The 25,905-nt window shown below is 50.0% G+C and overlaps 1 protein-coding gene and 1 long non-coding RNA gene across 2 annotated transcripts in view; one reads left to right on the forward strand and one right to left on the reverse strand.

The window, feature by feature from the left end:
- TET3 (tet methylcytosine dioxygenase 3) overlaps window positions 1-5,919 on the reverse strand; it is a 106,811-nt gene extending 100,892 nt beyond the window's left edge. Inside the window, exon 1 of the mRNA XM_038561732.1 lies at window positions 5,238-5,919. Within this exon, the coding sequence (XP_038417660.1) occupies window positions 5,238-5,540 (303 nt within the window). The 5' untranslated portion in view covers window positions 5,541-5,919. The remainder of the gene's footprint in view (window positions 1-5,237) is intronic.
- Window positions 5,460-22,321, forward strand: LOC111090655. Its single transcript, XR_005372549.1, has 3 exons — window positions 5,460-5,857; window positions 17,807-17,914; window positions 21,933-22,321. It is a non-coding gene; the product is annotated as an uncharacterized LOC111090655 (long non-coding RNA).
- The last annotated feature ends 3,584 nt before the right edge of the window (window positions 22,322-25,905 follow it).

The following is a 25,905-nucleotide window of genomic DNA, read 5'->3' on the forward strand; positions in this document are numbered from 1 at the left end:
TAGAGCTGTCAAAAACTGACATCAAGCTTATGCATTAATAATTTCCAAAATCTCTCTGAAAACCTGGACTTTTTGCCCGTCTCTGGTCCCCTTTTCAACAATCAACATCACATAACAATTGTCACTCTGTGAGCACAGGTGAAGGTGTTCCATAGGCAGCAAATGGCTCAGACTCAGGTTGAGGCAGCTGGCTGGCCCCCTTTCCCAAGCACTCACACTGTGGTCTTCCCCACCCTCACTCCTCCCAAAAGGACAGGGCCTCAGTGGCTGTTCCCCATCCACAGTCATGAAGCCCAAAGTTATAAACCTACTACTCTTCCTTCTCATCCTTGCCCAGGGAATATATAAAAGACGTTTGTGTCTTGAGCATTTTCCACCAGCCTCAGCACATTCGGGCCTCTGGACTTCCTGACACTCCTCTTCAGGGGTCAGGCCACTCCTGAATCTACCTACAGTGACACGCACCCCCCTCCCACAGTCTTCCACCATCTGCCCTCACTGCACAGCAGACCCTGTAGCCACACAGATGGTTCAGTTCTCCCTGAGTCCCACCACCTTCCTCCTTGGGGCACCATTCAGGACTGTACTGTCAGCATTTCCTTTTTAAAGAGCAATCCTATTCCTCCGGCTAACTTCCCTTTTAGAGTATGTGGCCATGGGGTTAAAAACTGCATCTGAAAAACGATTTCTAAAGGCTGTAGTAAATGCCTCCCCTTGTCCCGGTCTTTCACTCTGGCTTCATGAACGCTAAGACGGGATTCCTTTCTCTAAAGAATCTCATCACCTCTATTTTACCTATCAGTCAGTTCTCCCTTTGCTGGTGGGAACTGGGGCCAAACTTAAAGCACCCCTTCCTCACAGCCTCTGTCTTCAGGAACACAGAACTCCTGACAGGCAAGGCAAGAATTCTGATACTGTTGGGAGATTTCCAATTCTGAGGTATTTTGTCTCAAAACTGGCATAGAGAGCTGTTTCAGCCACTGAATCCACTTGGCTGAGGGCTGGACAGTGTTTTCACACTATATATATTTTCCCCCCCATTTATCTTCATTTTTCACCCACAATGTTCTTAGTCAAGCTCCCAACCTTACTCATGTGTTTTTCTTTTTTTTTTTTCATGTGTTTTTCTAAGCAAGTTTTGTTCTTTTTGTTTGTTTGTTTGTTTTTTCCATAAAGTTATTTTCCTACTCTTCCTATCAGGTGTTTATTTCCTTCATCCATGAGCAATTTGTCAGGCCCCGGACCACAGCAGCTCCTTGCTCCTGGGGGTCTAGCTTCCTCCCAGCAGCAGAAAGGCTGGCAAACTTCTCCCTCCTTTGGTCTGGCTCCTTGGTTCTTCTATGAACAAGCTAGAAGAGGTCTTGAGATAAATATTTAATCTGTATTATATCTCCACAACTACAACTCAGAGACTAAAGCATAATTGTTTAGGCATGAAGATACCACACTGTCTTTCACCCTTCACCCCCTCAGAGTTGGGGTTCACTCCCAACCATCTTCTCTAGATTTCTAGGAAGGTTTTGTCCCTGTCTATTGATCAACTACTATGTGCCCAACATTATGCATATTTTAATCGCCATTAATCCTCACAACAACCCTGCAGAGAAGGATTACTCCATCTGACATATAAGAAACCAATGCTCAAGAGGCACCTGGGTGGCTCAGTTGGTTAAGTGTCAACTCTTGATCTCAGCTCAGGTCATGATCTGAGTCGTGAGTTCAAGCTCTGCTTTTGGCTCTATGCTGGATGTGAAGCCTACAGAAGAAGAAAGAAGGAGAAGAAGAAGAAAGGAGGAGGAAAAGAAGAAGAAAGGAGGAGGAGGAGGCGGAGGAGGAGGATGACGATGATGATCCCTGGGTGGCTCAACGGTTTAGCACCTGCCTTCAGCCCAAGGCATGATCCTGGAGTCCCGAGATTGAGTCCCACATCAGGCTCCCTGCATGGAGCCTACTTCTCCCTCTGCCTGTGTCTCTGCCCCTCTCTGTGTCTCTCATGAATAAATAAAATCTTAAAAAAAAGAGAGAGAGAGAGAGAGAGAATGAGCAAGAAACTGATACTCAACACAGTAAGAAGCACAGTGCTTACTCTGGGGTCTGAGGCCTACTTTGTCCTTACCCCCACCAAACCCTACTTTACTAAGTAAGCATCTTCTTGTGCTATAAGCCAGAACTCAGGCAAAAAGAATGGGAAGGAACACTAACAGCCTTGAACATCAGCCTGGGATCTAAATCCTTCCTGCCACGTACAAGAATGAACCACATCAAGGTGGATTACCTCACTTCTGGTCCCAGAGAAGCAATCACCTGGCTCTGGTGGGAGGACGCATCCCTGGGAGCTATCTCTAGTCTTAAAATGCTGAACTTCTTTTCTGAGTGAAGGGGCTCCAGAGCACCTCCCCCTCCACACATATAGACACACACTGCAAAACAGAATGAGGAGCAGGGAAGAAAGATGGGATACCCAAGATAATGCTCCCCCCTTAAAGAATGACACAAAGCAGCTGTCAGCTCAAAGGCAGCAGGAGGTGGAGACAGGATGGAAGAAAAAGGTGCCTAGGAGAAGAAATGCCCAGGAGCAGGGATGTAAGGAAATGGATTAGTTCTCAAAAGACTCCTGGATGCTGTGCTTGTCTCACCTGAAAAACCAGGGCCAAACTCTAAAATTCTATTCCAGAGTCAAAAAAAAAATCCTCAGATGCCAGTAACATGTCTCCCCCTTTCCCAACCTCCCCAATCCCAGGATGTCTGCTACACAGCAGCTCAAATCTAATGGTTAAGGTCCCAGGAGTCCCCTTGGGGCTGGTAAATGCTGGGCTGGTTCTCCGGCTCAATCACAGAGCCTCTCTGGGCGTTTCTCAGCTCTGTGACTACTCCAGGGATACATTCATTAAATGCAGCGTAGCCTGGACAGTGGTTCCCCTGCTTTCAGCTTTCATGGACCAATAAAAAGAAAGTCATAAACCTAGAAATACTAATTACCATCTTGTATTTTATCAAGTCAAGACTTTTAAAAAATAGGTCTACTTTCTATCAGCATCTTCATTTTGTAAAAGAAAGCACATTTTGAACATCAAATAGAAAGGAACCTATCCTTAAAGCAGGTCAGAAAAAGTTTGTTCACTCCATTGCCCCCTTTTCGTTGTTTCTCTAGAAACTGGGAGAGCTTTGTTGTGGGCCACCACTGGTCTACACACCAGTATGTGGACCTTCTGTCCTGGGACACCTTGGGACACCAGCCACAGACCCTGGGGGCCTAGAGGGGCAGCCAGCCACAGCGAGGTCCACAGGCATATATAGATCTCTCAGCAGGGCTGTCTCTATGCCTCAGCCAAGCCAGATCCGTGTATCTTAACCATGATCACCCGACAGCCCAGGCCAGCAGCTTCTGTACAAAGATGACGGGACCTTGGCCTCCCTCCCTGCCCCTTTCACCAAGGTATGCTGGATCGGTACCACCATAAGAAAAGCTCAAACATGGTTCACCAGGGCCGCTGGTTCCAGGAATATCCAGCTTAGAAAGCTAGGCCCCCTTCCTCCTCCGGTTTGATCATGGGAGAAATGGAGTGAAACTGAGGGGGTGAGAAGGGGAGTGAATGCCTGAAGGAAGCAAGCAGTGGAACCAAGCTTTAAAAGTCGTCTAGGCACATCTTCCTTACACCAACACACAAGATATCATCATGCCCAGGAGTGAAGCCTACCCCTACTCCCCCGCCCTTTCAGAAATGACCGAAGGGCCCTGGGCCAGCAGGATGCCAACTCCCCACAACACCCGCAACATACAGCAGCTGGACACTGTCTCCCAGGCTAGGGTGGGGAGCTGTGCATATGATCCAGATGTCTGCTCCAACCAGAGACCAGGGAAATAGAGCACCGAGTCTGTGGTCCTGGGCCATGCACGATATGCAACTTCCACCAGGAATGGACAAGAAAAAAGGTAAAAGGGGGCAAAAAAACATCCCAGCAACACCCACCACCCTGCCCCCAACACTTGCATCTTTCTTCTCGGCCACAGGACCACAGCCCCACCACGCTCACGGCACAGCTGGGCGCTCAGCAGTCAGGGAAATCCCGAGCGCCAGCCGCCAGCCCAGGGAAGCCACAGGTGCCCTAGCCCTCAGAAGCGCAGCAGCTCCCAGCCCCGCTGGAAAAGGCTTCAAAGGCCATCAAGCACAACCCCTCCATTTCCCCAGGGAGAAGACAGGCCCAGAGAGGGGGCCCGAGCTGTCTGAGCCCTTGGACAAATCAGTGGCAGAGCGCAGGCGCCCCGCAGACACAGCGCAGGCCTCCGGCTCTGTCCAGCGCGGGTTCCGCTGCCTGGAGAGACCTCAGCTGCTACACCGCTCCTCCCAAGCTGCGCCACTTCGCTCGTCCCTACTTCTGCCAACTCTCGGCTATCGAGGCTGCCACCAACCTCGTGCTGGCAGCCCGCCATCAGAATAGAAGGGAAAGATGGGAAAGACCCAATGCAGGGTCACTACCTCTCCACTTCCCCCTCTCATCTCATCCCCACTCCTCCTTTCCTCCCTCTGTCCCCCTATTCCAAATAAAGGGAGTACTCTTCCCAGCGCCTGACAGTGTCTCAAAGGCACAGCATTCATTCATTCTTTCACTCGGTCTCCGAGTGCCAACTACACATCAAGGAACCGAGCCAGGTCCCGAGAACACAGAGATAAAGAAAAGTCTTTGACCTCCAGAAGTACCTCAGTCCGGTAGGGGAACCCAAATCATGAACTGTCATTAAATTTCCAGTTCCAAAGGGCTCTCCTGCCCTCTTTCTGAGAATGATGGTACCCCAAAAAAGGCTCAGGAAACGAAACATTCCATTCCATCAAGGCAGCACAAAACCACACCATCACCCCAAATCTTCCTTTCCAAATCCATCATTCCCCATGTCACCCAAGCATTGGTGTGACCTTGAAATACATCTGAGGCTTCAAGCAGGACAAAAAAAAAAAAAAAAAAAAAAACAACCCTCCTAGAAACAAGGCTGGATAGGTCCTGCATCAAATGCAAACATCAGCGATGAGAGTGCTAACCGGAGACCCCAGCCCCCTGGGCACTCTCGTACAAACTGTCAGCCCGGCAAATGCGCGCAAGCAAGCCGGCTCCTACCCACGGCCCCATTCAAAGACCAAAAGGATCCAAACGAAAGAACGGGCTTGATGGTCTCTAACAAGACCCTGTGAGTACAGCGCCTTGGTGCAAAGGGCGGGGTAGCCAAGCCAGGGCCAGCTTACCTCCTTGAGAAGCCCCACTTTCTTCTTCAGCACCTCACACTTGCGCAGTTTGCAGATCTGGTGCGTGCGGCGGTTGGTGCAGCTGGTACAAGCCCCGCAGTTTTCTAGCCGCCGGCAGGGCTCACAAGTACCACACCGCTTTCGCTTCTTTCGCCCATCTCCACCGCCTCGGAGTTGGGGCTCACTCCCAGCCATTGGGAGCCCAGGCCCCTGGAAACCCCCTACCATCACCTGGCCCTGAGGGAAGTCATAAAGGCCTGGCAGGTCCGGCTGGACTGCCAGGGGCACCTGAAACTGGCTCATGATGCTGCCAGAGGTAGGGGCATAGGTGCCGGAGCGGAGCCACGGTCCGGCCTCCCGCCGCCTGCCAAGGCCACCACTGGGTCCTTCTTTCCTAAAACAGTCAAGAGTGCACAAGGGTGAAGGCAGGTAGCTCCAGTCTCCAGGATGGGCGCCTCTTCACCTCCTCTGAAGCAGTCTGATAGGGCTCAGTTGGGGGCCACTCTCCCATCTGCTGGGGCCCAGGATCTGGGGCAGGACGCCAGCGGCGGTCCCCAGAGAAGGGATCATCTTGGCTGGGTGGGTTCTTCACCCTCACCCACCCTGGACCCAGGCATGAGGTAAGCAGGTGGGTGTGTGGTGGGGGCTGGGCAGGGTGAGGAGTTTCTCCTGGTACTTCTCCTCCGGGGGCGGGGGGGTGGGGGGGGGGCCGGATGATGGAGAAGGCAGCGCTGCCTAAAACAGAGACAGAAAAAGGGGAAGCGCATCACTGGAGGCTCGGCGACAACTTTCACATGTTACCTCTTCCTGCTTCTGGAAAAAGAGAAAATGGGGGAAGAGAAAGGGCTTGCTCAAATGAAGTCCTGCCCAGAACCTCTGGCAGGGCGCACCAGCGCCCGCTCCCCGCCTGGGCCAGAAGGCCTAGAAGCGCCCGCCGGGTGCGGGGGGAACCTGCCCGATGAATCTGAAGGGGTGATCCAGGTGAGATTTCTAAGCAAGTTGTCCTCTACCCCACCCCCACGGGCTTGGGAGAGTTTCACCAAAATTCCCACACACACCCCTCACTGGAGGTCGCGGGGCCTCCCCAAGGGAGCAGAGCTTCCAAAATAAAGTTTGCGCAGAGCTTCCCTCGGCGGTGCTGCCCGAGCGCCCGGCACGGAAGCGGCCTGGACCGGGGCGCGCCCGCGGTGGCCCACGCCGGCCGCCCCGCCGCGCCCCCCGCCCGCCGGCCCGGACCCGGGGAGGGCCGCCCGCTCCGCCGAGGGGGCGCGGAGAAGGGGGCGCGCTCCAGCTCGGGCCGGGCCGCGCGCGCGCCGCCGCTCGGGCTCCTTTGTTCTGGGGCCTCGGCCGCTCGGCTCCGGCGGCTCCGCAGCCCCCGCCCCGCCCCGCCGCCCCCGCCCGGCTCCGCTACACTGTGACCCGTGGCACCCACGCCCCGTCCCCCGCAACAAAGTAGCGGCCCCCCGGCCGGCCCCCGGGCCGTCCCCTCCCCCGCCCCGGCCGGGCCCCCCACGCCTCCCCGCCGCCCCTCCCCCACCCCTGGAGCCGGAAAGGCACCGACTGCACCGACCTGCCCGCCGCCTCCGGGGCGGAGCGCACAAAGGGGCAAAGTTTCCCGGCCCGCGCCGCCGCCGCCACCACCGTCGCGGCCGCCGCCGCCGCCGCCTGGGGCGCCCGCCTCACGGAGCGCCTGGCCCGGCCGAGCTCTGCGCGCGGAGCCCCCCGCCCGGGCCGAGGAGGGGACGGCGCAGGAGGAAGGAAGAGGCAGCGGCGGCCGCGGCGGCAGCAGCAGCAGCAATGAAGGCGTCCGCGGGACTCCCCGCCCCCCGCGCGCCGCGGCACGTGCTCGCCCGGGGACTCCCCCGCCCGGGAGGGCGCGCACGTGCGGCCCCGCCGAGCCCCGCCGGCCCCGCCGGCCCCGCCGCCCCCTCCGCCGGGCCCGGGGCTGCGCGCGGGGGGAGTTCCCGCGGGGGGAGGGCACGGAGCAGGCGGCCGGCGAGCGGGGGGCGGCAGGGCCCGGCCCGGCCGCCGCGCCTTTGCACCTGCAGGACCTCCCCACGCCCGCGCCGCCCTCCCGGGACCCGGCTGCCCGCCTCGGGCCAGCGGCCCCGGCCCTCCGGCGCCTCTGCAGCCCCGGCGGGCGAGGCGGGCCGCGCGGGGTGGGGCACGCGGACCTCCCAGCCTAGGCCCGCGGCCGCGCCGGCCCCGGTGTCCCCGCTTCCTGCCGCTCCCTGCGGGCCCGAGCGATGCGCGGCGGCCCGGAGCCCCCGGGAGCCCCGAGCCCCGGGCCCGACTGACCCCCCTCTCCCGGCTGCCGCTCGCCGATTCCGAGGCAGGACAATGGGGGACATCGCGCGTTTGCGTACCGAGTCAGCCTGGCCGGCAAGGAGGGGGCACCGGGGGCAGAGGCTGCGGGCCGGCCGCGGGGCACCCTCGCAAGGGCCACGGCCGAGCGCCCTATTCAGGCGGACCCCAGGGCCGTGCCATCGCGAGCCTCCCCCGCGCCGCGCTCGGCTCTTTCGCGTCGAAAACAAAGACTAATCCGATACCCCCGCCCTGCCTCCCAGAGGAGGGGGAACGGGCGCGTCGCGGAGGGTAACGCGGAGGACAGCGTTCAGGAGGGGCTCGGGGAGCCTCCAAGGGGGCCGCGGCGCAGCCAAGCCCCATTAGCCAGTGCAGACACTTTGGAAAGTCACCCTGGGCTATTTTCCAGGCAAAGGACAAGGAGCAAGGCACAAGAATATTTCCAAGTTGCCAAACTGCCCGTTCTCGCTGCTGCTTTTTTTTTTTTTTTTTTTTTTCCCCTCACCTGTTGTTCAGGCCAAGTTGAAATTCCAGGTTATATTAGTTCAGCTCCACCCATCTGGCCTGACTGCCAGGCTGGTGCCCGCAGCTGCCTTCCACCTACCTGGGTTGCTGGGGAGAAGGGTGGGTCTCTAACACACACACACACACACACACACACACACACACTCGCGCGCGGGCAAGTCCTGGCAGAAACAACCATGGGGCGGACTGGCCTGACCAGTTTGGGCGGTGCTCAGGGAGCCAGGTGCCTGGCAATCATCCCCGACCCGCTGAAGCTAACAACTCAGCCAGAACTGGAAAAAGAGCATTCGGCGGGCTATTTAGAAGAAACAAAAAAAGTAACCGATCTCAAGTAGCGCTGTCCAGAAAGCCCTAGACTGGAGGAAAAGCCGGGGTTCTGCCTGGAACTTCCCTCCTCGCAGGCCTTTTTCTGACAGGCTGCACCACTGGCCAGGTTGTCAGCTGTGGGTGGGTGGGTGGGTGGGTGGGGAACGTGGCTGCAAGACCTAGTTCCTACCCGGGTGTTTGAGAGGACTAAAGAGTTTCTGTTCAGGGAAGTAAGTCTAGAACTGAAAAGAGATACTTGGTGTAATTTTCAATCAAACAGAAGAACAGGTTGTGGACTTGAAGTTGTCTATGTTTTAAATAATTCCATTTTAATAAAAGTTACACATATTAGAGAAAATGTAGAATACACAGAGAATTAGAAGACAAACATCACCCAAATACAACCACATTTAACCATATGCTATATTTCCTTCTAGCCTTTTCTATTTGTAGATTAGTTGCCTCTTTTTTTTTTTTTTAATAACATGATTGTATGCACTCTGCAATTTGCGGCCCTCTTTTCACTTAACATTATACCATAAGCATTTCCCTGTTTGTTACACAATCTAGTATGACAATGGGGTGAAGAATGTGGCTTAGGGACAGCGAATTCTGGGTTCCAGACCCCACTGTGGTATTTATTAGCAGAGTGACCTTGGACAAGGTACCATCTCTGAGAGAATCCAAGTACTTGGCCAAGGGCTTTTGGGACAATGCTACCTCAAATCAGTTCCTTCTTTTTTTCTTCATAGGGCATAATAAATGAAAACAGCTATTGTCATATCCGTATCCGTAGAACAACCAAGTGAAGTAGGTGGTATCATTAAACTCATTTTACAGATAAACAGAAAGATTAAGTAACTTGCCCAAGGTCACTCAGCTAGTAAATGGTAGATTCAGAATTTAAGGCCGGCACCTTTCCTTCTGTATTCAGAGCAATTTACTGTGCCAAAGTAGTTTCCACCAGCTACCTATGAGGGGGTTGTTTCACAGAATCCTCTGACTTGGGGACACTTAGGTGACTCAGTGGTTGAGCATCTGCCTTCTGATCACGTTGAGATCCCAGGGTCGTGGGATCAAGTCCCACATCAGGCTTCCCACAGGGAGCCTGCGTCTCCCTCTGCCTATGTCTCTGTCTTTCTCTGTGTATCTCTCATGAATAAATAAATAAAATCTTAAAAAAAAAATCCTCTGGCTTAGCTAGCTAGGTGGATGCTGGTACCATTCACCAAGACAGAGTGCAGGAGGAGAGAGTTATAGAGCCATCCATGTAGAATTGAGGAGGTGAAGCCTGGGCTGGAAACACACATGGGCCCCATTGCAAAGCACAGTCTAAGTGAGGCCCCAGGTGTGGAGGAGCGCATTGGTAGTGGACATGCAGAATGAGAGGCAAAGGCAGCCAGGACAGAGGCCCAGGGAACACCAGCTCCTGAGGGACAGCAGCTGACAAGGGGCCAGCCAAAGAGACTGAGAAGGAGCAGCCAGAGAGGTGGGAGGGAAACCAGGCCCAGCCCGACACCTGCCTGTGTTTTTCCCAACTGCTTCTCCCTCTGGAACCCCGAACTTCGGCAGTCTCATCTGCTCATTCCTTGTACCTAGGGAAACCCCTTCCCACTTCACCACCCCCTTCCCGCTTCCAGCTACTCCTCCTACCTGCCAAATTCCCACTTATCCTGCAAGTCTCAGCATAAATGCCAGTCCTTCCATAAAACTTCTTCCAGACCCTCGGATTCCAGAGCCTCACCTCTCCCGCCCCCCCCCCCAAGTTTAATGCACCCTCCCTTTGCAACAGTTATCTTATCAGCATTGTAATTGTTTGCACATTTCCCTCCCCATTACTATGAGCTCCTGGAGGGCCGGAACCTTGTCTTTTCACCTTTGTAATCCTAGACCTAGCACTCGATCAATATGTGTCGAATGAAGAAAGGAGGTCAGTAGAACCTGATCAATGACATATCCCAGTGACACCAAAGACCCACAGGCTTCCAAGGGTTTTTTCCAGTGGGCCTTCTTGGGTCTGCAGCCTCCCGCGCTGCCGGGTTACTCCTTCCTCACACACCACTCGAGTTGGAACAGCTGGGACGGTGGTGGTGCCCAGCGAGCGGCTCTGTCTGGCAGCAGCAGCATTAAGCTAGAGGCAGTGGTTCGCTAACACTGGTCCCCAGGCGCAGCATCACCGACACCTGGGAACTTGTTAGAAATGCAAACTCTCGGGCCCCACCCTAAACCTACTCAAGCAGAAACGGGGTGGGGCCCAGCGCTGAGTTTTAACAAGCCCTTCGGGTGATGCCCGCTGAAGTTTGAGAAGCACTGGACTTTTGGAAGCGGTCGAGAAGCAAGTTCAGCACCCAGGCAGCGGCCAGGATCAGGCCCGAGGCGCTTAGAGGAGGTAGACCTAGAGACGCTCCTTTTATTAATTGGCGTGGCGGGCTCCACCCCCAGCGACGGACGACTGAGCCTTTTTAGGCCACTGCTCGGGTGAGGTCAGGACCTGGCTGCCGCAGCTGCCCCAAGGGTTAGAAAGGGAAATCCCGTTGCGAAGGAAACAAGCCCAGTGGACTGCAGGCACTGCAGGGTTGGCAGGGGGCGTTTCCCTGGTTGGGGATGGAGGTGGGGCTGACTTCCAGCTCCACTGAGGAATTGCGGTTGATTCAGCACCCGGCCAAGAGCACAGGAAGTTGTGTTGGATGTGCCCGTGTGGTTCTTCTGGAAGTCACTTCGTGGAATCAACACTGCTGGTTGTTTGCGGAACCTGCAAATGATCGCATGTGACTAACGTCCTCTGAGATGCTCGACCCTGCTCCTTCTCTTTAGCTAATAAGCAGTTTGCCCTGTTTGAAGGAGCTTTGTACTATGGAACGTTTTCCAGAAATGTAAATACACACCCATGTGCACGCCTGGGCTTGGTTTTAAAGATTGAAGGCATTGGGAAGTTTGATTGGGGATGTGTTTCTTCTCTGGTCATGTATTGGTTAAAAATATTATCAGCTAATGTTTGCATAGAGCTTTCCCTTTTCAAAGCACTTCCACATACATTATTATCGTTCTGTCTGCAGAGTGATAATACGGCAAGTGCAAATGTTACTTTCCTTTTCTTTCGGTGACATGGCTTTTATTATTATCACCATTTTACAGATAAAGGAACTGGGATTCTGAGAGGTAATGTGTCCAAGGTCACTTACTACCAGGTGGCACAAATGGGCCTACAATCTAGGACCTCTGAAATTTGCCTACCAGGGTCAGGGCTGATAGGGGGCAGAAGCTGACATTTTGCTCATGGGGAAAGGGAGATTCATCAGTAGATTCCTTTTGGACATGCATTGGTTACTAGGACATGTGTAGGGTATCTAGACTACATTTTTGAGTAGCTCAGCAAAAGCTTTCATGTTTTATTTCTGTGACTTTATTTTGAATTTAGAGTGAATCAAAATGACTATATAACTTAGAAGGAGAATGCAAGGTCCCCACCATAATGGGAAATCTTCCAACCTAAGGGAAATCTTCCAACCATGATGGAAATCTTCCAACCCTCCTTGGGCAGGAGGGTGGGAACTTTGATGGACTTCAAGACTCAGGTTGCTGAATACCCAAGAGGGATAAAGGCTTTGGTGTCCCCCACTCACACCTTGATTTGACCAGATATAACAGGATCAGTTAGGTTTCGCTGTAATAACAAACTATCCCCAGGTCTCAGTGGTTTGACCAAAAGTTTACTTCTCAATCGTGAAATATGTCCATTGGGGGTCAGCAGCAGCTCTGTTGTCCATGGCGACACAGGCAGCTCCAACTGGACATGTTGCCTCCTCAACCCTGAAGGCAGGAAATGAGGATGAGGCAAACCAAGCACTAATTCTCAAAGTTTTGACCTAGGAATAATTCATGTCATTTCCACTCTAATTTCACTAGCAAGTCACAAGGTGGCAAGGAAGTGTAGTAGGAGCAATGCTTCCATGAACCTGGAGAAGCAAACGTATTTGGTTAACAGTGCTAATAACACATAGGGAATAGTGTCAGCAGGTGAGGTGGATGTGGGTACCGGAGGCATAAGTGCAATCAGTTCCACCCATTTCATGAGTGCTTCTCCCTCCTGAGGACATGTATTTGAGATTCCCATTCTATTGGGTTGTCGTTTCTCCCACTAGAGAAGATTCAGATATTTAGACCCAGGCAAAAGAAATCTGAGCTGAGGGAAGTATGATGGCAAAGATGAGTGGCAGTGGGGCAAGCTCAGTAGAAATTAATTTGTAAATTGAGTATCCAGCAGAGGAAAGGACTCGGGGCATATGTGTCACCAGGGGCCTGTCTGCTTAAGAGGAAAGTTCTAAAGCTATGACAGAAGCATTTCCTGCCTTCTCGCCATTCACTCCCACTCATCCTTCCTGGCTAAACTCAGGTGACAACTCAGGAAGCCTTTGATGGTCTCTCAAGACTGAACCTGCCCATCACATTCTTAAGAGTACATTGTTAAGAGTGTCTAGGTCTGTCACGTTTACTATGCTGCAGAAAGAGACCACATCTTGCTCAGGGCTTGCTGTGGTACCGGGAATGTATTGGAGTCTCAGCATGAAGGCAGAGAAACCAGCAGGAAGGTTGTTATAGGAACCCAGGTGAGAAAAAAAATGATGGTGGTCTCCATTACAGTTGTGAGGTGGGGAGGGAGAAAAGTACTAGAGAGAGATTTAGGGAGCCATATCAACAGGGTAGGGATCAATTACATGAGGGTATATGGAGGAGGTTTCTGGAAGAACAATAGGGTAGATGGTAGAACCAGAGGAAGATCAGGTGGCTGAATGAGGTCACCAAGGACATGTCCATTTAAGGTGCATATGAGACATCCCCAACAAGACCCAAGAAGCAGCATATATGGAGACCTGAGGTTCTGGGGTGAAACTGGCTGGACCACGATCCTATGATTTACCTAGTAGTTGAACATCAAATCCTCCAACAAGGTCAGCCTTTTGTTGTTGTCATTGTTGTTGTTTGAGAGAGAGAGAGAGAGAAAGGTCAAGCAGAGGGAGAGGGGTAGAGAGAGAGGGAGAGAGAGAATGTTAAGCCCCTGTGCAGGGTTCAATCTCACAACCTGCAGATCACGATCTGAGCTGAAATCAAGAGTTGAATGCTTAACTCACAGAGCCACCAAGGCACCACAAAGTCAGCCTTTCTAAAAGGAACTTAACTGATAGGGGTGCCTGTAGCTCTGTAGGTTTGGGCATCTGCCTTCTGCTCAGGTCATGATCCTGGGGTCCTGGGATTGAGCCCCACTTTTGGCTCTCTGCTCTATGAGGAACTTGCTTCTCCCTCTCCCTCTGCCCCTGCCCCTCCTCCTGCTTGTGCTCTCTCTCTCTAATAAATAAAATCTTTTTTAAAAAACAAAATTAAAAGGAACATGTGAAACATAAAGTGGAGAATTGGGGAGAGGAAAGCACAGAAAATAACGTGTAGTATAAAAATCATGAAATTCCTGAGCTTTAAATCTTAAGAATTCAGCCAGAGCAGTACAAGGGCTTTCTAAAGAGTCAAGTGTCCCTACTAGATGGCTTCAACTTTAACCTGTTTGTCCCATGACCTTGTTTTCATATGCTGCTCACATTCCATCTCTACTCAGCAGGAGCTTGCTTGCTCAGCTTGCATCTGAGATCTGAACTTGATTTCAATCCCTTTCATTCTTGAGGTTCCACTTCCCCATATCCTTTATGGGTGAGAGTCAAACCCCATTTGCAGGAACTGTGTAGGGCAGGCAAACCAATCCTCAGAGCCCCTACCAGATCCCATCACTCCACTTGGCCATTGTGCATCCCCCTCCCCCCACACACTCTTCCCTTTCCCCCAAAATTGAGATGCTCCCTCTGGGTGCCTGGGCTCCATTTCCAGCTCCTCTGCGTACTGGTTTGTGACTGTGGGCGAGGTAATTCCCCTCTCCCAGCCTCCTTCCCATCTGTCAAAATGCTACTTAGGCTACCTCCTTTGCAGATTCCTTTGCAGAGAATCAAATGAGCCTCGCTATGGCAATGTTCTATCTCGGACATTGGTGTGTAGTAGGGACTCAAATGGTCCCCTCTTTCCTTTTTTTTTTTTTAAAGATTTTATTTATTTATTTATTCATGAGAGGCACAGAGAGAGAGGCAAAGACACAGGCAGAGGGAGAAGCAGGCTTCATGCAGGGAGCCTGACGTGGGACTCGATCCCGGGTCTCCAGGATCACGCCCTGGGCTGAAGGCAGGAGCTAAACCGCTGAGCCACCCAGGGATCCCCAGGTCCCCTCTTTCCATTCCATCCGATCCCTTGGTTCCTCTTCCCCCTTCAGGGAGAAAGGGTCTTACAGTATTTTAACCATATGTAGCCATGACAACCAGAATTAAAATTTATACAATAATCAGTGAGGATATTATGTATTACTTAAGAGAATGGAGGTAATGATGTGCAGGTGCCCAGGATGAGACTCGGCACTGAGCAGGAGCCCCTCCTCAGTCTCCCCAGCTGGAGACAGCAGTTCTCCAAACACATCCTTCCCTACACATTCAAGCAGCCCTAGGGCCTGCCACCTCCACTCTAAACCATCCTGAACTGGTGCCCTCTCTCAGCCTTCTAGTGGCTACCCGGTTCTCACTCCTGCTTACCTCCCTGCCCTCACCCTGCAGCCTCCTTCTTCATAGACATGGATCACATTGCCTTGGATTCAGACCCCCTGGATCCACTTGTTCCAACCAGAGCCTTAGAATTGAAAAGGCCAAGTGCCTGGGCCATCATCCTGCAGCCAATCAGGAAAAGAAGTTTCAAACTCTTGCCACTCCAAGTATGATCTGTGGACCTAGGGCATCAGGACAGCTGAGGGTTTGTAGGGGTGTAGAACCCAGTGGGCCCCAGAGCTGCTGAATCAATATGTGCCTCCTAGCAAGACTTCCAGGTGATTCCTAGGCACCCTACAAACTGAGAAGCTCTGCTTTTGAAGTCTTTCAGGATAAATGGGCTAGAGATTTTTTTTAAAAGGATGCAGTCTTTTTCTATGGAGCAGGAGAGGCGTTCTTGGGAACACCTGCGCTAATGGATTGAGTCATCCGAGGTCAGTCTGGCATCGTTCCTGGGGAGGTAGTCTGTATTGCCAACACTGTACTATTCATCTGCGGAGCCAGGGAGCATGAGCTGAGCTGATGCCTCCGTCTTCTTGCCATTCTTTAGGGGTGTCCTAATGGAGACATGACTAGGGCCATGACCCACATCCACCTGTCACTTGGCTATTTCGGACCACAATAAAACATGAATTTTATTTTATTTATGAGAGATAGAGAGAGAGGCAGAGACACAGGCATAGGGATAAGCAGACTCCCCATGGGGAACCAGATGTGGGACTCGATCCTGAGACCCTGGGATCATGACCTGAGCCAAATGCAGACACTTAACTGACTGAGCCACCCAGCTGCCCAATGTTAATTATTATTAAAGTCAACCATATCTTCAAAAATCTCCTATGTTTTGGGGCACCTGGGTGGCTCAGTCAGTGAAGCGATCTACTCTTGGTTTAAGCTCAGGTCCTGATCTTAGGGTCATGAGTTCAAGCGCTGTGGTGGGCTCCGGGCTGTTTTGAGTCTGCTTACAACTCTCTCTCCCTCTACCCCTGCCCCAGCTCTCTAAAATAAATAAATACATCTTAAATATGCCTTTTATGTTTTAATATTAAAGTATTTTTGAAAAATATTTGACAACATTGGAAAACATTTACGAAATATGAAATTGAAAGAAAATAATTAGGATGTATTATATTATCAAAACTTTGTAAGTAATTATGCAAAGATTGGAAGAGAATACATCACAACATTAACAATGGATCTCCTGATGATTTTTGTTTTCTTCTTCATACCTTTCTTCTAAAATTTCTACAAATAAGTATTATTCCTATAATTGAGAAATAAAAAATTATTTTTGAAAAAAGACAAACGGAAAGCAGTTCCTTGAGAAAGAAGGAAGCAAATCCTGATTACCAACAGAATGATTGCAGCTTTGCACATTGCAGCCACCTGGAGAACTCTAGGAATACTGGTGCCCAGGCCCCACACCCAGAAATTATGTTTGAATGGATCTGGGTGGGGACCCCAAGCCTCATGTGCTTGGCAACATCTAGCCACACTTGGGTGTGGTCTAATGTGCTGCCGGGCTGGGAACAGCCGCTTGCCCAAGCCATCTCACTTTCCAGCAGAAGTTTAGGCTGCTGTCTGGTGGTGGAGGAACTACAAGACCTGATTTCAGGCTTCATCAGTGAGTGATCCTCTGTAGCTGTGTGATTCAGGGAAGCCATGTAACCGAACCTTAGTTTGTTCGTAAAATGGGAATATTTAATGCCTACTGCAAGAGTTGGGGCATGGCTTCCAGGAGAGGATAAATGAGAAAGGTCTGTGTGAAATAGAAATCATATAGAATGAGTTCTTTGTTAGAACCTGGAAACTCAGATGATAACAATTATCTTTGATCAATGAAATATCCTTGGCAACACAAGAACCCATGCAAATAAGCAGGTTTGTTTCTAAGCTCTGTCAGTCTTGTAATTTGACTTGATTTGGAGATTCTGTAGGCAGGTGCTGTCAGATGTGGATGCCCAGGACAGTCCTAGCCTGAGGGCTCATGGCCAGTGGATAGCAGCCAATAGATCTGAGCTGTTCAGACCATTTGGTCATCTTGCTTTGAGAGGTGGCTGGTTTCCAGAAGCCCAAACGTTGTTGTCATGAAAATGTGCCTTTGCATTTTAAATACATTCTGCTTCCAAAGACATGTTCTTACTTAACCATCTCCTTGGGAGGTTGTGACCACTGCTTAAAATGTCTTGGGAATTCCTCTTTTGAGATTGCCTTTGTCTAAGCTACATTTCTTTTCTGGGTAGTTTCAATCAGTGAATTCATTCTCTATCCTTTGAAGAGGAGCTTAATTTTAGAAAACAGTCGAAAATATCTTTCAGAACCAATTTTGTTTTAAAGATTTTATTTATTTATTCATGAGAGACACAGAGAGAGAGAGGCAGAGACACACGCAGAGGGAGAAGCAGGCTCCATGCAGGGAGCCTGACATGGGACTTGATCCCGGGTCCCCAGGATCACGCCCTGGGCCGAAGGCAAATGCTCAACCGCTGAGCCACCCAGGCATCCTAACCATGAATTTGATGGATGCCTGGATGGCTCAGTGGTTAACTGTCTGCCTTCAGCTCAGGGCGTGATCCTGGAGACTCAGGATCAAGTCCCATGTTGGGCTCCCTGCATGGAGCCTGCTTCTCTCTCTGCCTGTGTCTCTGCCTCTCTCTCTCTCTCTCTCTCTCTCTCATGAATAAATAAATAAAATCTTTTTTAAAAACCCCAAATGTAATGATTAAGATGGTATTCAAACCTAGATAAGACATACATTTTTTTTAAGTGAAGAGGTCATTCATTAAGTATGCCTGCCTTGCTACCCAGTTTACTCCCAGCGTCCGACACGGTGCCTGGGACCCATATCTCAACATATTCCTGTTGAATGATGAACAGAGCCCTGCTTTCTACTGGGACCCATAGACTGGCTCCAAAGTAAGTCTGAAAAGACATTGTACCGAAGTAGCCTATTTGGGATTAATAAATTCTAGTTTGTATGCTGATTAGAAATTAGTCCCTTTCTTTGGTAAGTGTGGTAGGTAGACATATATATATATATATATATATATATATATATATATATATATATATATATATATATTTGACTAAAGAGAAAATGTTGCAGTTCCTTTCTCTCACTGGGGTAATACTGAATTTAGTTTCCAAAGGCAACACTAATCAGTGACAAATCCAAGCATTTTTGGAATTATTTTTCATGCCCACCCAATCCACAAAACAACTAATCAGGTATTGTTAGCAAGGACAATGCCTGAAACAAAACTCACTTTTTCATACAAGGATTTCAAGACACCCACTGGCAGGTGACAGAGAGGAAAGCAAGGTCTTGCTCAGGTAGTGGGAAGACTTTCACCGCAGAGCCAGTCTCAGCTGAGGCAAGTCGCTGCTCTGAAGGAGAAAGAAAGCCAAAGCCAAAGCTCAACTGCTTCTGGCAATGGAACCGTTTCCAGGAAGGGAACACACGGGTCATCTGAGGTCAAGTTCAGGGCACACAGCCAGCCGCCAGGCGGGAAGGAAGCTGCAGTGAATGCCTGCTTGCTTGCTCTCCAAGCCCTTTACCTTCTGAACAAGAGTCCTGTATCAGCACCCCTGCCAGGCCTCTCGGAGGACCTCAGAGGCTCGTTCCTGACCCAGGCCTCCTGGCTCTGGCCTCACAGACACGCAGAGGTGCTGAGGGGAGGCTGGTAGGAGGCAGTGTGTGCGGCAATGGCTCGCTGGCCTGTGCTGTCGTTGCCTTGCAGAGAAGAGGGGCCCGAGCACTCTACTTAAAGTACATGAGCATTCCGCATCCACAGTTGCCCTCCCCACCCCCAGGACGCACAGGACACATTCCTAGCTCCTTGCTTTGGTCCATGGCGTTAACTCCACAGTCATTGTCATCCCAGCTTCTGTTCTACAGACCCTCCTCTTGGAGTGCCCAGCTCCCGTGCTCTGTAACCCACCACAGTTCCCTTAGCTGGAAGCAGCACCTGTTACCGTCTGTCTTGCATCACGCTTAGGGACACGTCATCTCTCCCCATTTGGGACCACACTGTACCCACTCTTCACACCACACATAATCCTTCCTTTGCCCAACTGCTTAGCTGCTGGGTCTGTCCTCACCATTCTGCCTCCCATCATGTTCCTCACCTCACTGCCCAAGGCTCAGCTAGCTAGACTCTCTGAAGGACTTTCCACCCACACAGACCTACCAGCTCCACTTACCAAGTGGCTACTCTGTGCCCAAACATTTGTCTACAGTATTTCTAATCCTGGAACAGCCCTATGAAGTGGGATCAAAGATAGTTTCACTTTTGGACTTAAAGTTGAGACTCAGAGAGGTTCAGGAACTTGTCAGAGTTGCAGAGCCAGTTAGTGGCCCAACTGGGACTGGACCCCAGGTGTGATGCCTAAGCCCAAGCCCTCCATCTCTTCCATGCTACTTTTTCATTCATAAGGCAAATATTATGAACTTGAGGCTATAAGAACTTTTGAAGATCATCTTGTTTTCACAGCAAGGGACCTAAGGAGTAGAGAGGCCTGATAACTTGCCCAGGGTAACACAGCTTCTCTCCACCCCCTTTCCTCATCCTTCCCGTGTGCTGGAGTGGGGACCCAGGAACCATCTATCCCCTGTGAGGGGTTACCAGCGCCAGGTAACATTCTCCGGGGTTTCTAGTTGCAAGGTTTCTGACACTTGCCTGCCCTGCGAGCAGGGCCCCAGAGAAGGCAAGAGAGAATGTCACAGCAAGCTTAGAGCCACTGGATTATCCGTTCAGCTATATACAATGATAAAACCCCAAATAACAGTGACTTAGGTTTGTATCTCTTTTCTGTAGAAGAAGTCTGAGGAGGGCAATCTGGGGAAGTTTTATCCAGTTAGGGCCTGGGGCCTCTTCTGTCTTCTGCAATTTCCTCCTCATGGGGCCCTGCATGGTCCCCAGTGGCCCCAGGATCACCTGACGGGAGGGATCTGAGAGCAGACTCAAAGAGCTCTTTGACTTGTACCATTCATGCTGGAGAGGCTGCTCAGAGCCTGGCAGAGAGCTGGTCTGGCACCTGGTGAGATGTAGTATTTTGCTAGCAGCATAAAGGGATTGGAATATGGGGATATTTCATTGCTTAGTTCAGGGACTCTTCACAAGCTCAGCCTACTTCTCTTCTCCCCTTCTTCCTTCTTTCCTTTGGTTTAATAGTGATTGAGCTGTGCATTCCTATGTGCCAGGCCCTGAAGATACAAAGACAGATAGGATGCATTCTGTGATCTAATAAAGAGACGAGGAAATGGACCATTTTAATGCTATGGTGGCAGGGGAAACCTTAAGATCCATGCAACAGAAGCACACAGGCAGGGCATCTAGACCAGTTTCCTGAAGAGGGTGCTTGCTGATAAGACAGAGCTGAGAAACATTAGGGGGAATTGCTAGCTCCCAATGATCACCCAGATATTGAGGATGAGTGAGAGGGAGGAGTCAGACGCCCCCAGTTTTCTAGCTGCAGTAGGGGTAGGGGTGATGGGGCCACGATGGATGCAGAGAACACAGGCCTTCTCCCACGATGGTGTTCTCTTGCCTGGGGAATACCCTCAGCTTCAGATGAGGCTGCCACCTCCCCCGTACTACTCTCTTCCATTGCTGCTCCCAAAGACATGCACATGGGCCCTTTCCACTGTAAAGGTTTTCATTCAAGTGTTCTCGGGAGATGAAGTCCCTTTGATCCTGGTCTAACGAATCAAATGCAGGAGCATGGTCTGTACCAAGCATCCTCCAAGCCAGACTAAGTTGATTTCACAAGTGTCACTTGGGACCGCTGTGCCCAGTGTAAGCTCAGGCTCTAAAAAACCCACCTGTAGTGAACATCTGCCAAGTTGTGGGGAACCAGTGAATGGATCCTCTTCCCATGTTCGGGGACTTTCTCACTGTGGTGGGAGGCAGAGCCAGCCTCTCACGGTGAAGATGAAAAGTCAGATACTGGGATCCCTGGGTGGCACAGCGTTTTGGCGCCTGCCTTTGGTCCAGGGCGCGATCCTGGAGACCTGGGATCGAATCCCACGTCGGGCTCCCGGTGCATGGAGCCTGCTTCTCCCTCTGCCTATGTCTCTGCCTCTCTCTCTCTCTCTCTGACTATCATAAAATAAAAAATTAAAAAAAAAAAAAAGAAAAGTCAGATACCGTCTCTCTCAGATTTCCTTGCAGCTACTACTTGGCGTGTCCAAGGCATGTGGCTGAGACTGCAACTAAGATATACCTACCAGAGTCTCAGGTCGGTGAGGAACTTCGTGTGGCAGGAGGAGTTACAGGGGGATCACATTCTCCCAATAGCCATGCCGGGCACTCTGGAACCTTGCAAATGACAACCTTGAAGCCTGAGCTTCATTAGGTCCATAGTAACTGCCTTCTATTTGCAATTAAGGACCATGACGATTTCTTGGCAGTTTCTCAGTCCAGCGAGGTACATTGCTGAAGGGAGCACAAACTTTGTTCAGAGGACAGTGAGTAAAACCATGTAGCTAGAACAGAGGATTCTTTCACAGAGTAGAAGATAAGGTTGGAGGATCCCAAAAACCCAGTTAAAGAAGAGCCTGGTCATCATTTTGTAAGAGGCACCAACCTTTTTTAAATAAACTTTTATTTTGGAATAATTTTTTTAAAAATAAACTCTACGCCCAATGTGGGGCTTGAACCCACAACCCCGAGATCAAGAGTCACCATGCTCTACTGACTGAGTCAGCCAGGTGACCATTTTGGAATAATTTTAGATTTACAGAAAAATTGTAAAGATAGTACAGAGCGTTTCCATATATGCCTCACTCAGTTTCCCCTGATGCTAACATCTTGCATTGTATGCTACATTTGTCAAAACTAAGAAGTTGACACTGGTATATTACTATTTACTAAACTCCAGGCTTGATATAGAGTCCACTAGTTTTTCCACTAATGTCCTTTTTCTATTCCAGGATCCGATCCAGGATACCACTTTGCATTTAGATGCCAATCTTTTTAAAGGAGAACATTAAATATGATTAAAAGCTGTTTTAGGAGAATCGTCTGAGAACAACAACCAGGTTGGACCAGGAAGCTGGGTAGCAAGGCATTTGTAAAGGCATTCCAGAATCTTCGCTGAATTTCCAAATGCACCTTACTGCCCGGTGCTAAAGAGACTCACCAGTTGGAGGTGCCATTGCCAGGAAGACGAGATCTGGGCCACTGGAAGCATGTCTGCCTGCTCAGGGCCCACAGGGGCCGAAGCATCTTTAGGATGCTCCTGGGGGCCTCCACCTAGCAGCGTTAGTAAGCTAGCAGTTCTTCCTGCCCGGGCAACCAGCATGGACTGATAAATCTAAATAGGGAGCCAAAGAAATGCATGCTTATCTTCTTTTCTGAAAGTTTAGTCTTGTCTTCCTCAACAAGCAGCTTGTTGTGGAACGAGAACAGACTCAGGAATCAGGAGGGACCTGGGTTTGAGTCCCAGCTCCACCACTTACTTCAGGAGCCTGGGTGAGTTTCTCAACTCCCCTTGGGCTTTAATTTCCTCACTGGTAAAAAACTGGGATCTTAAATCTTCTTTATAAGATTACAGAGAGGATGAAATAACATTCACAGTGTTCAGTAGGGTATCTGGCACACAGTCGGCATTCAATAATCATGAGCTCCCTGACAACTTGAGGGTGGGATCTGGGCTCATAATTTTTTTGCTTATCCTTGTAATGCTTAGCACATAGGAGGCACTTCAAAATTTGGTGATTCCATTATGGAGCTCACAAACCCAATGACCCCACAAAAGGCTGATCATGTCTCTAGTTACATCATTCATTTATTTAGCAAGTCTATATTGGGCATTCACCAAATAGCAGTTAACAGATAAAAGCCAGACACTGTGCTAAGTGACCAAGACACTGTGTGTCAAAAAATGGCAAAGCCCAGGCAGGGAGAGAGGTCTTCAGACAACGTTCACTCAGGTCTGATACAGAGTTGGACACAGTTAATAGCAAGCAGTGTGTCCAAGAGCAGAAACACTGGCTCCTTCTGTGGGGGGCAAGTGTAGAGCCGCACAGAGGAGGAGACTTGGGACTGGCAGAATCAGTAGTTCTTTCAGGAAAAAAAAAGTGGGAGAAGATGAGAGAGAAGCATTTCAATCTGTGGGAAACACAAGAGGTCTTCTGGAACCATAGGTAGGCTTGTGGGGTTTATGGTAGGAGTAGTGACAGATGAGGTTATATGAACACGGCATCTCTAATACTCCTATACAGAAAGGACTGAGGGGCAGTCATCTGGTGGCAGGGGCTAGCAGAAGACCTGACTTGAAGCTGTGCTTACATAGAGTAACCACTATTTTTTTGTAAGGTAGTGTTCCCCTTATCTGATGGGGATACATTCCAAGACCCCCATGGAAGCTTGAAACCACAGGTAGTACCAAACCCTAAAAATACTAGATTTACTCCTACACCTACATACCTATGATAAAGTTTAATTTATAAAGTAGGCACAGTAAGAGATTAACAACAATAATAACAAAATAGGACAGTTGTAACAATATCCTATAAGTTTCATGAATGTGCTCTCTTAAATATCTTTTTTTTTAAGATTTTATTTATTTGAGAGGGAGGGAGGAAAGGTGGGAGAAAGAGAGAGAGAGGGAGAGGCAGAGGGAGAGGAAGAACCAAGCTCCCTGCCAAGCAAGGAGCCTGATGTGGGACTCAATCCCAGGACCTTGGGATCATGACGTGAGTGGAAGGCGCTGCTTAACTGACTGAACCACCCAGGTGTTCCTCTCTCAAAATAACTAATTTTGAGAAGGGTGCTGTGCTCACCCTTCTTCTTGTGATGCTGTGAGATGATAAAATGTCCAGGTGATGAAATGAAGCGAAGGGAATGATGTAGGCACCGTGAGGTAGCATTAGGCTACTATGGACTTTCCCCACAATCCATCAGGAGGATTATCTGCTTCCAAACCATGACTGACTGCTGGTAACTGAGACTGTGGGAAGTGAAACCACAGACAAGGGGGTAAGACTGCACACGGTTGAATTGAGGTGGCTTGGAGATGAGATGATTGCCAATGGTAGTACCGGGCAGGCAGGGCAGGGAGTAGGCACCATAGCCACTCCTGGCACAGCATGCTAGGAAGGGAACCATGTGACTGCTATGAAAGAGGAAGTGGGGTCAGGGAATTTGGAGGATTTGACTGCAAGGTCCACTACACACCTTCAGCTGGAGAAGCAGACACTGAGGTGCAGGGAAGATTTGAGAGCTTTTAGGGAGGAACAACCAGAATTTGGCGAGAAAGGGTGTATACAGGAAGAGAGCTAGAGGATGAGGATGACTCCACAGCTTCTAGCTTCTAATGTGGTCACCCAGGTGAATGAAGAAGCTGGAGAAACAGGCTTAGTTGCCCTAGGGTGGGGGTGGAGGTAAGAACTGTTTTTTGCACACACTGAGCAGAAGATAGCCAAGTAATGATACGCAGAGATCCAGATGGAGCTAGCTTTAAGTCATCCTCCTGTCTGGGATTTGCTTCCAAGCAATCTGAGAGTGGTGGGTTAGCCATAGGTGACACAAAAATGGCTCTGAATAGATAACCAAAGTCAGTGAGAACATAAAAATTAGTTCAGACTAAGAAAACCAAAGCTGCCCGGCCATTCATCAGGCCGGGAGGACAGACCCTCGGTAAGGCCAGCAACAAAGTTACTGTGAAACAATATTCCTCCCAAGGGCACACTGCAGCCAAAGTGTCATAACCACCCCCATCTTTGTGTGACTGCTTTCTGACCCACTGAGAAACCTTCTTCTCTAACATGATGGACCATCAGAAACTTCGCTGTTTGAAATTTTATCAGTAAAAATGAAATACCCTTCTGTTGCCAGGAGGATCTAAGTTACTTTGACATATGAAGGGGTCTCGATTTGCAATTCAGGTTCAGAGCTTCAGATAAGGGGCTTCTGAACCCAACAGTCCACATTTATCTTAACTTTGTATTTTTGTAGGAAATGAACCTGGGTCTGCTGTGCAGTTCAGACCAGGTGTTGACTCCTGTACATACAGACCTGCTTTGCTTTGAGCCTATCAAAGTACTGCTTCGTTTACATTTCGACCTAAACTCTATTCTTCCCCCAAATCCTAGAATTCTCTCTTTTCCTGTTTGGTAAGACACCCATAGGTCCTCTAGTGTGGTCTCCTTTATCACAGTGAATTAGTAAATCTGATTTTGTCAAACTACAGGTTTGCTCCTGATCTTAGGCTGATCAGGTCAAGGCACGGGTAATACCCTGGACATCTTTGTACTCGTCCCTCTGCTCTTACAAATGACTCCCATTTTCCACATATGCAAGTTCTTAAGAAGTCCTTACCCCATGATAAAAGTAGGAGCCATGTTATTATTTGAGATCTCTGCAAGGGCGAGTAACAGCCCTCCAAAGACATCCACATCCTAATCCCATAATGCCTTGTAAATATGTTATCTTAATAGCAAAAGGGATTTTGCCGATGTAATTAAGGGTAAAGATCTTGAGATGGGGAAAGTATCCTGCCCCAGTATAATCACATGGGTCTTTAAAAGCAGAGAACCTTCCCTGGCTGTGGTCAGAGAGAAATGTGGCCACAGGAAGAAGGGTCAGAGACTTTGCTGGTCCTGAAGATGGAAGAAGGGCCCACAAGCCAGGGAATGTGGGCAGCCTCTAGAAGACAGAAAAGGCAAGGAAACATTCTCCCCCAGAACCTCCAAAAAGGAATGCAGCCCTGCTCACAATCTCTTGATTCTAGCTCAGTGAAACCCATGTCAGAGTTCTGACCTAGAACTAGAAGATAAATTTGTGCTACTCTAAGCCATATTGTGGCAACTTGATATGGCAGCAAAAAACAAACAAACAAACAAACAAACAAACAAACACAGTATCACTCAGAACAGTGGGTAACGACAGAAATGAGCCAAG

The sequence above is a fragment of the Canis lupus genome, chromosome 17 (genome assembly GCF_011100685.1).
Source record: "Canis lupus familiaris isolate Mischka breed German Shepherd chromosome 17, alternate assembly UU_Cfam_GSD_1.0, whole genome shotgun sequence".
Classification (NCBI taxonomy): Eukaryota; Metazoa; Chordata; class Mammalia; order Carnivora; family Canidae; genus Canis; species Canis lupus.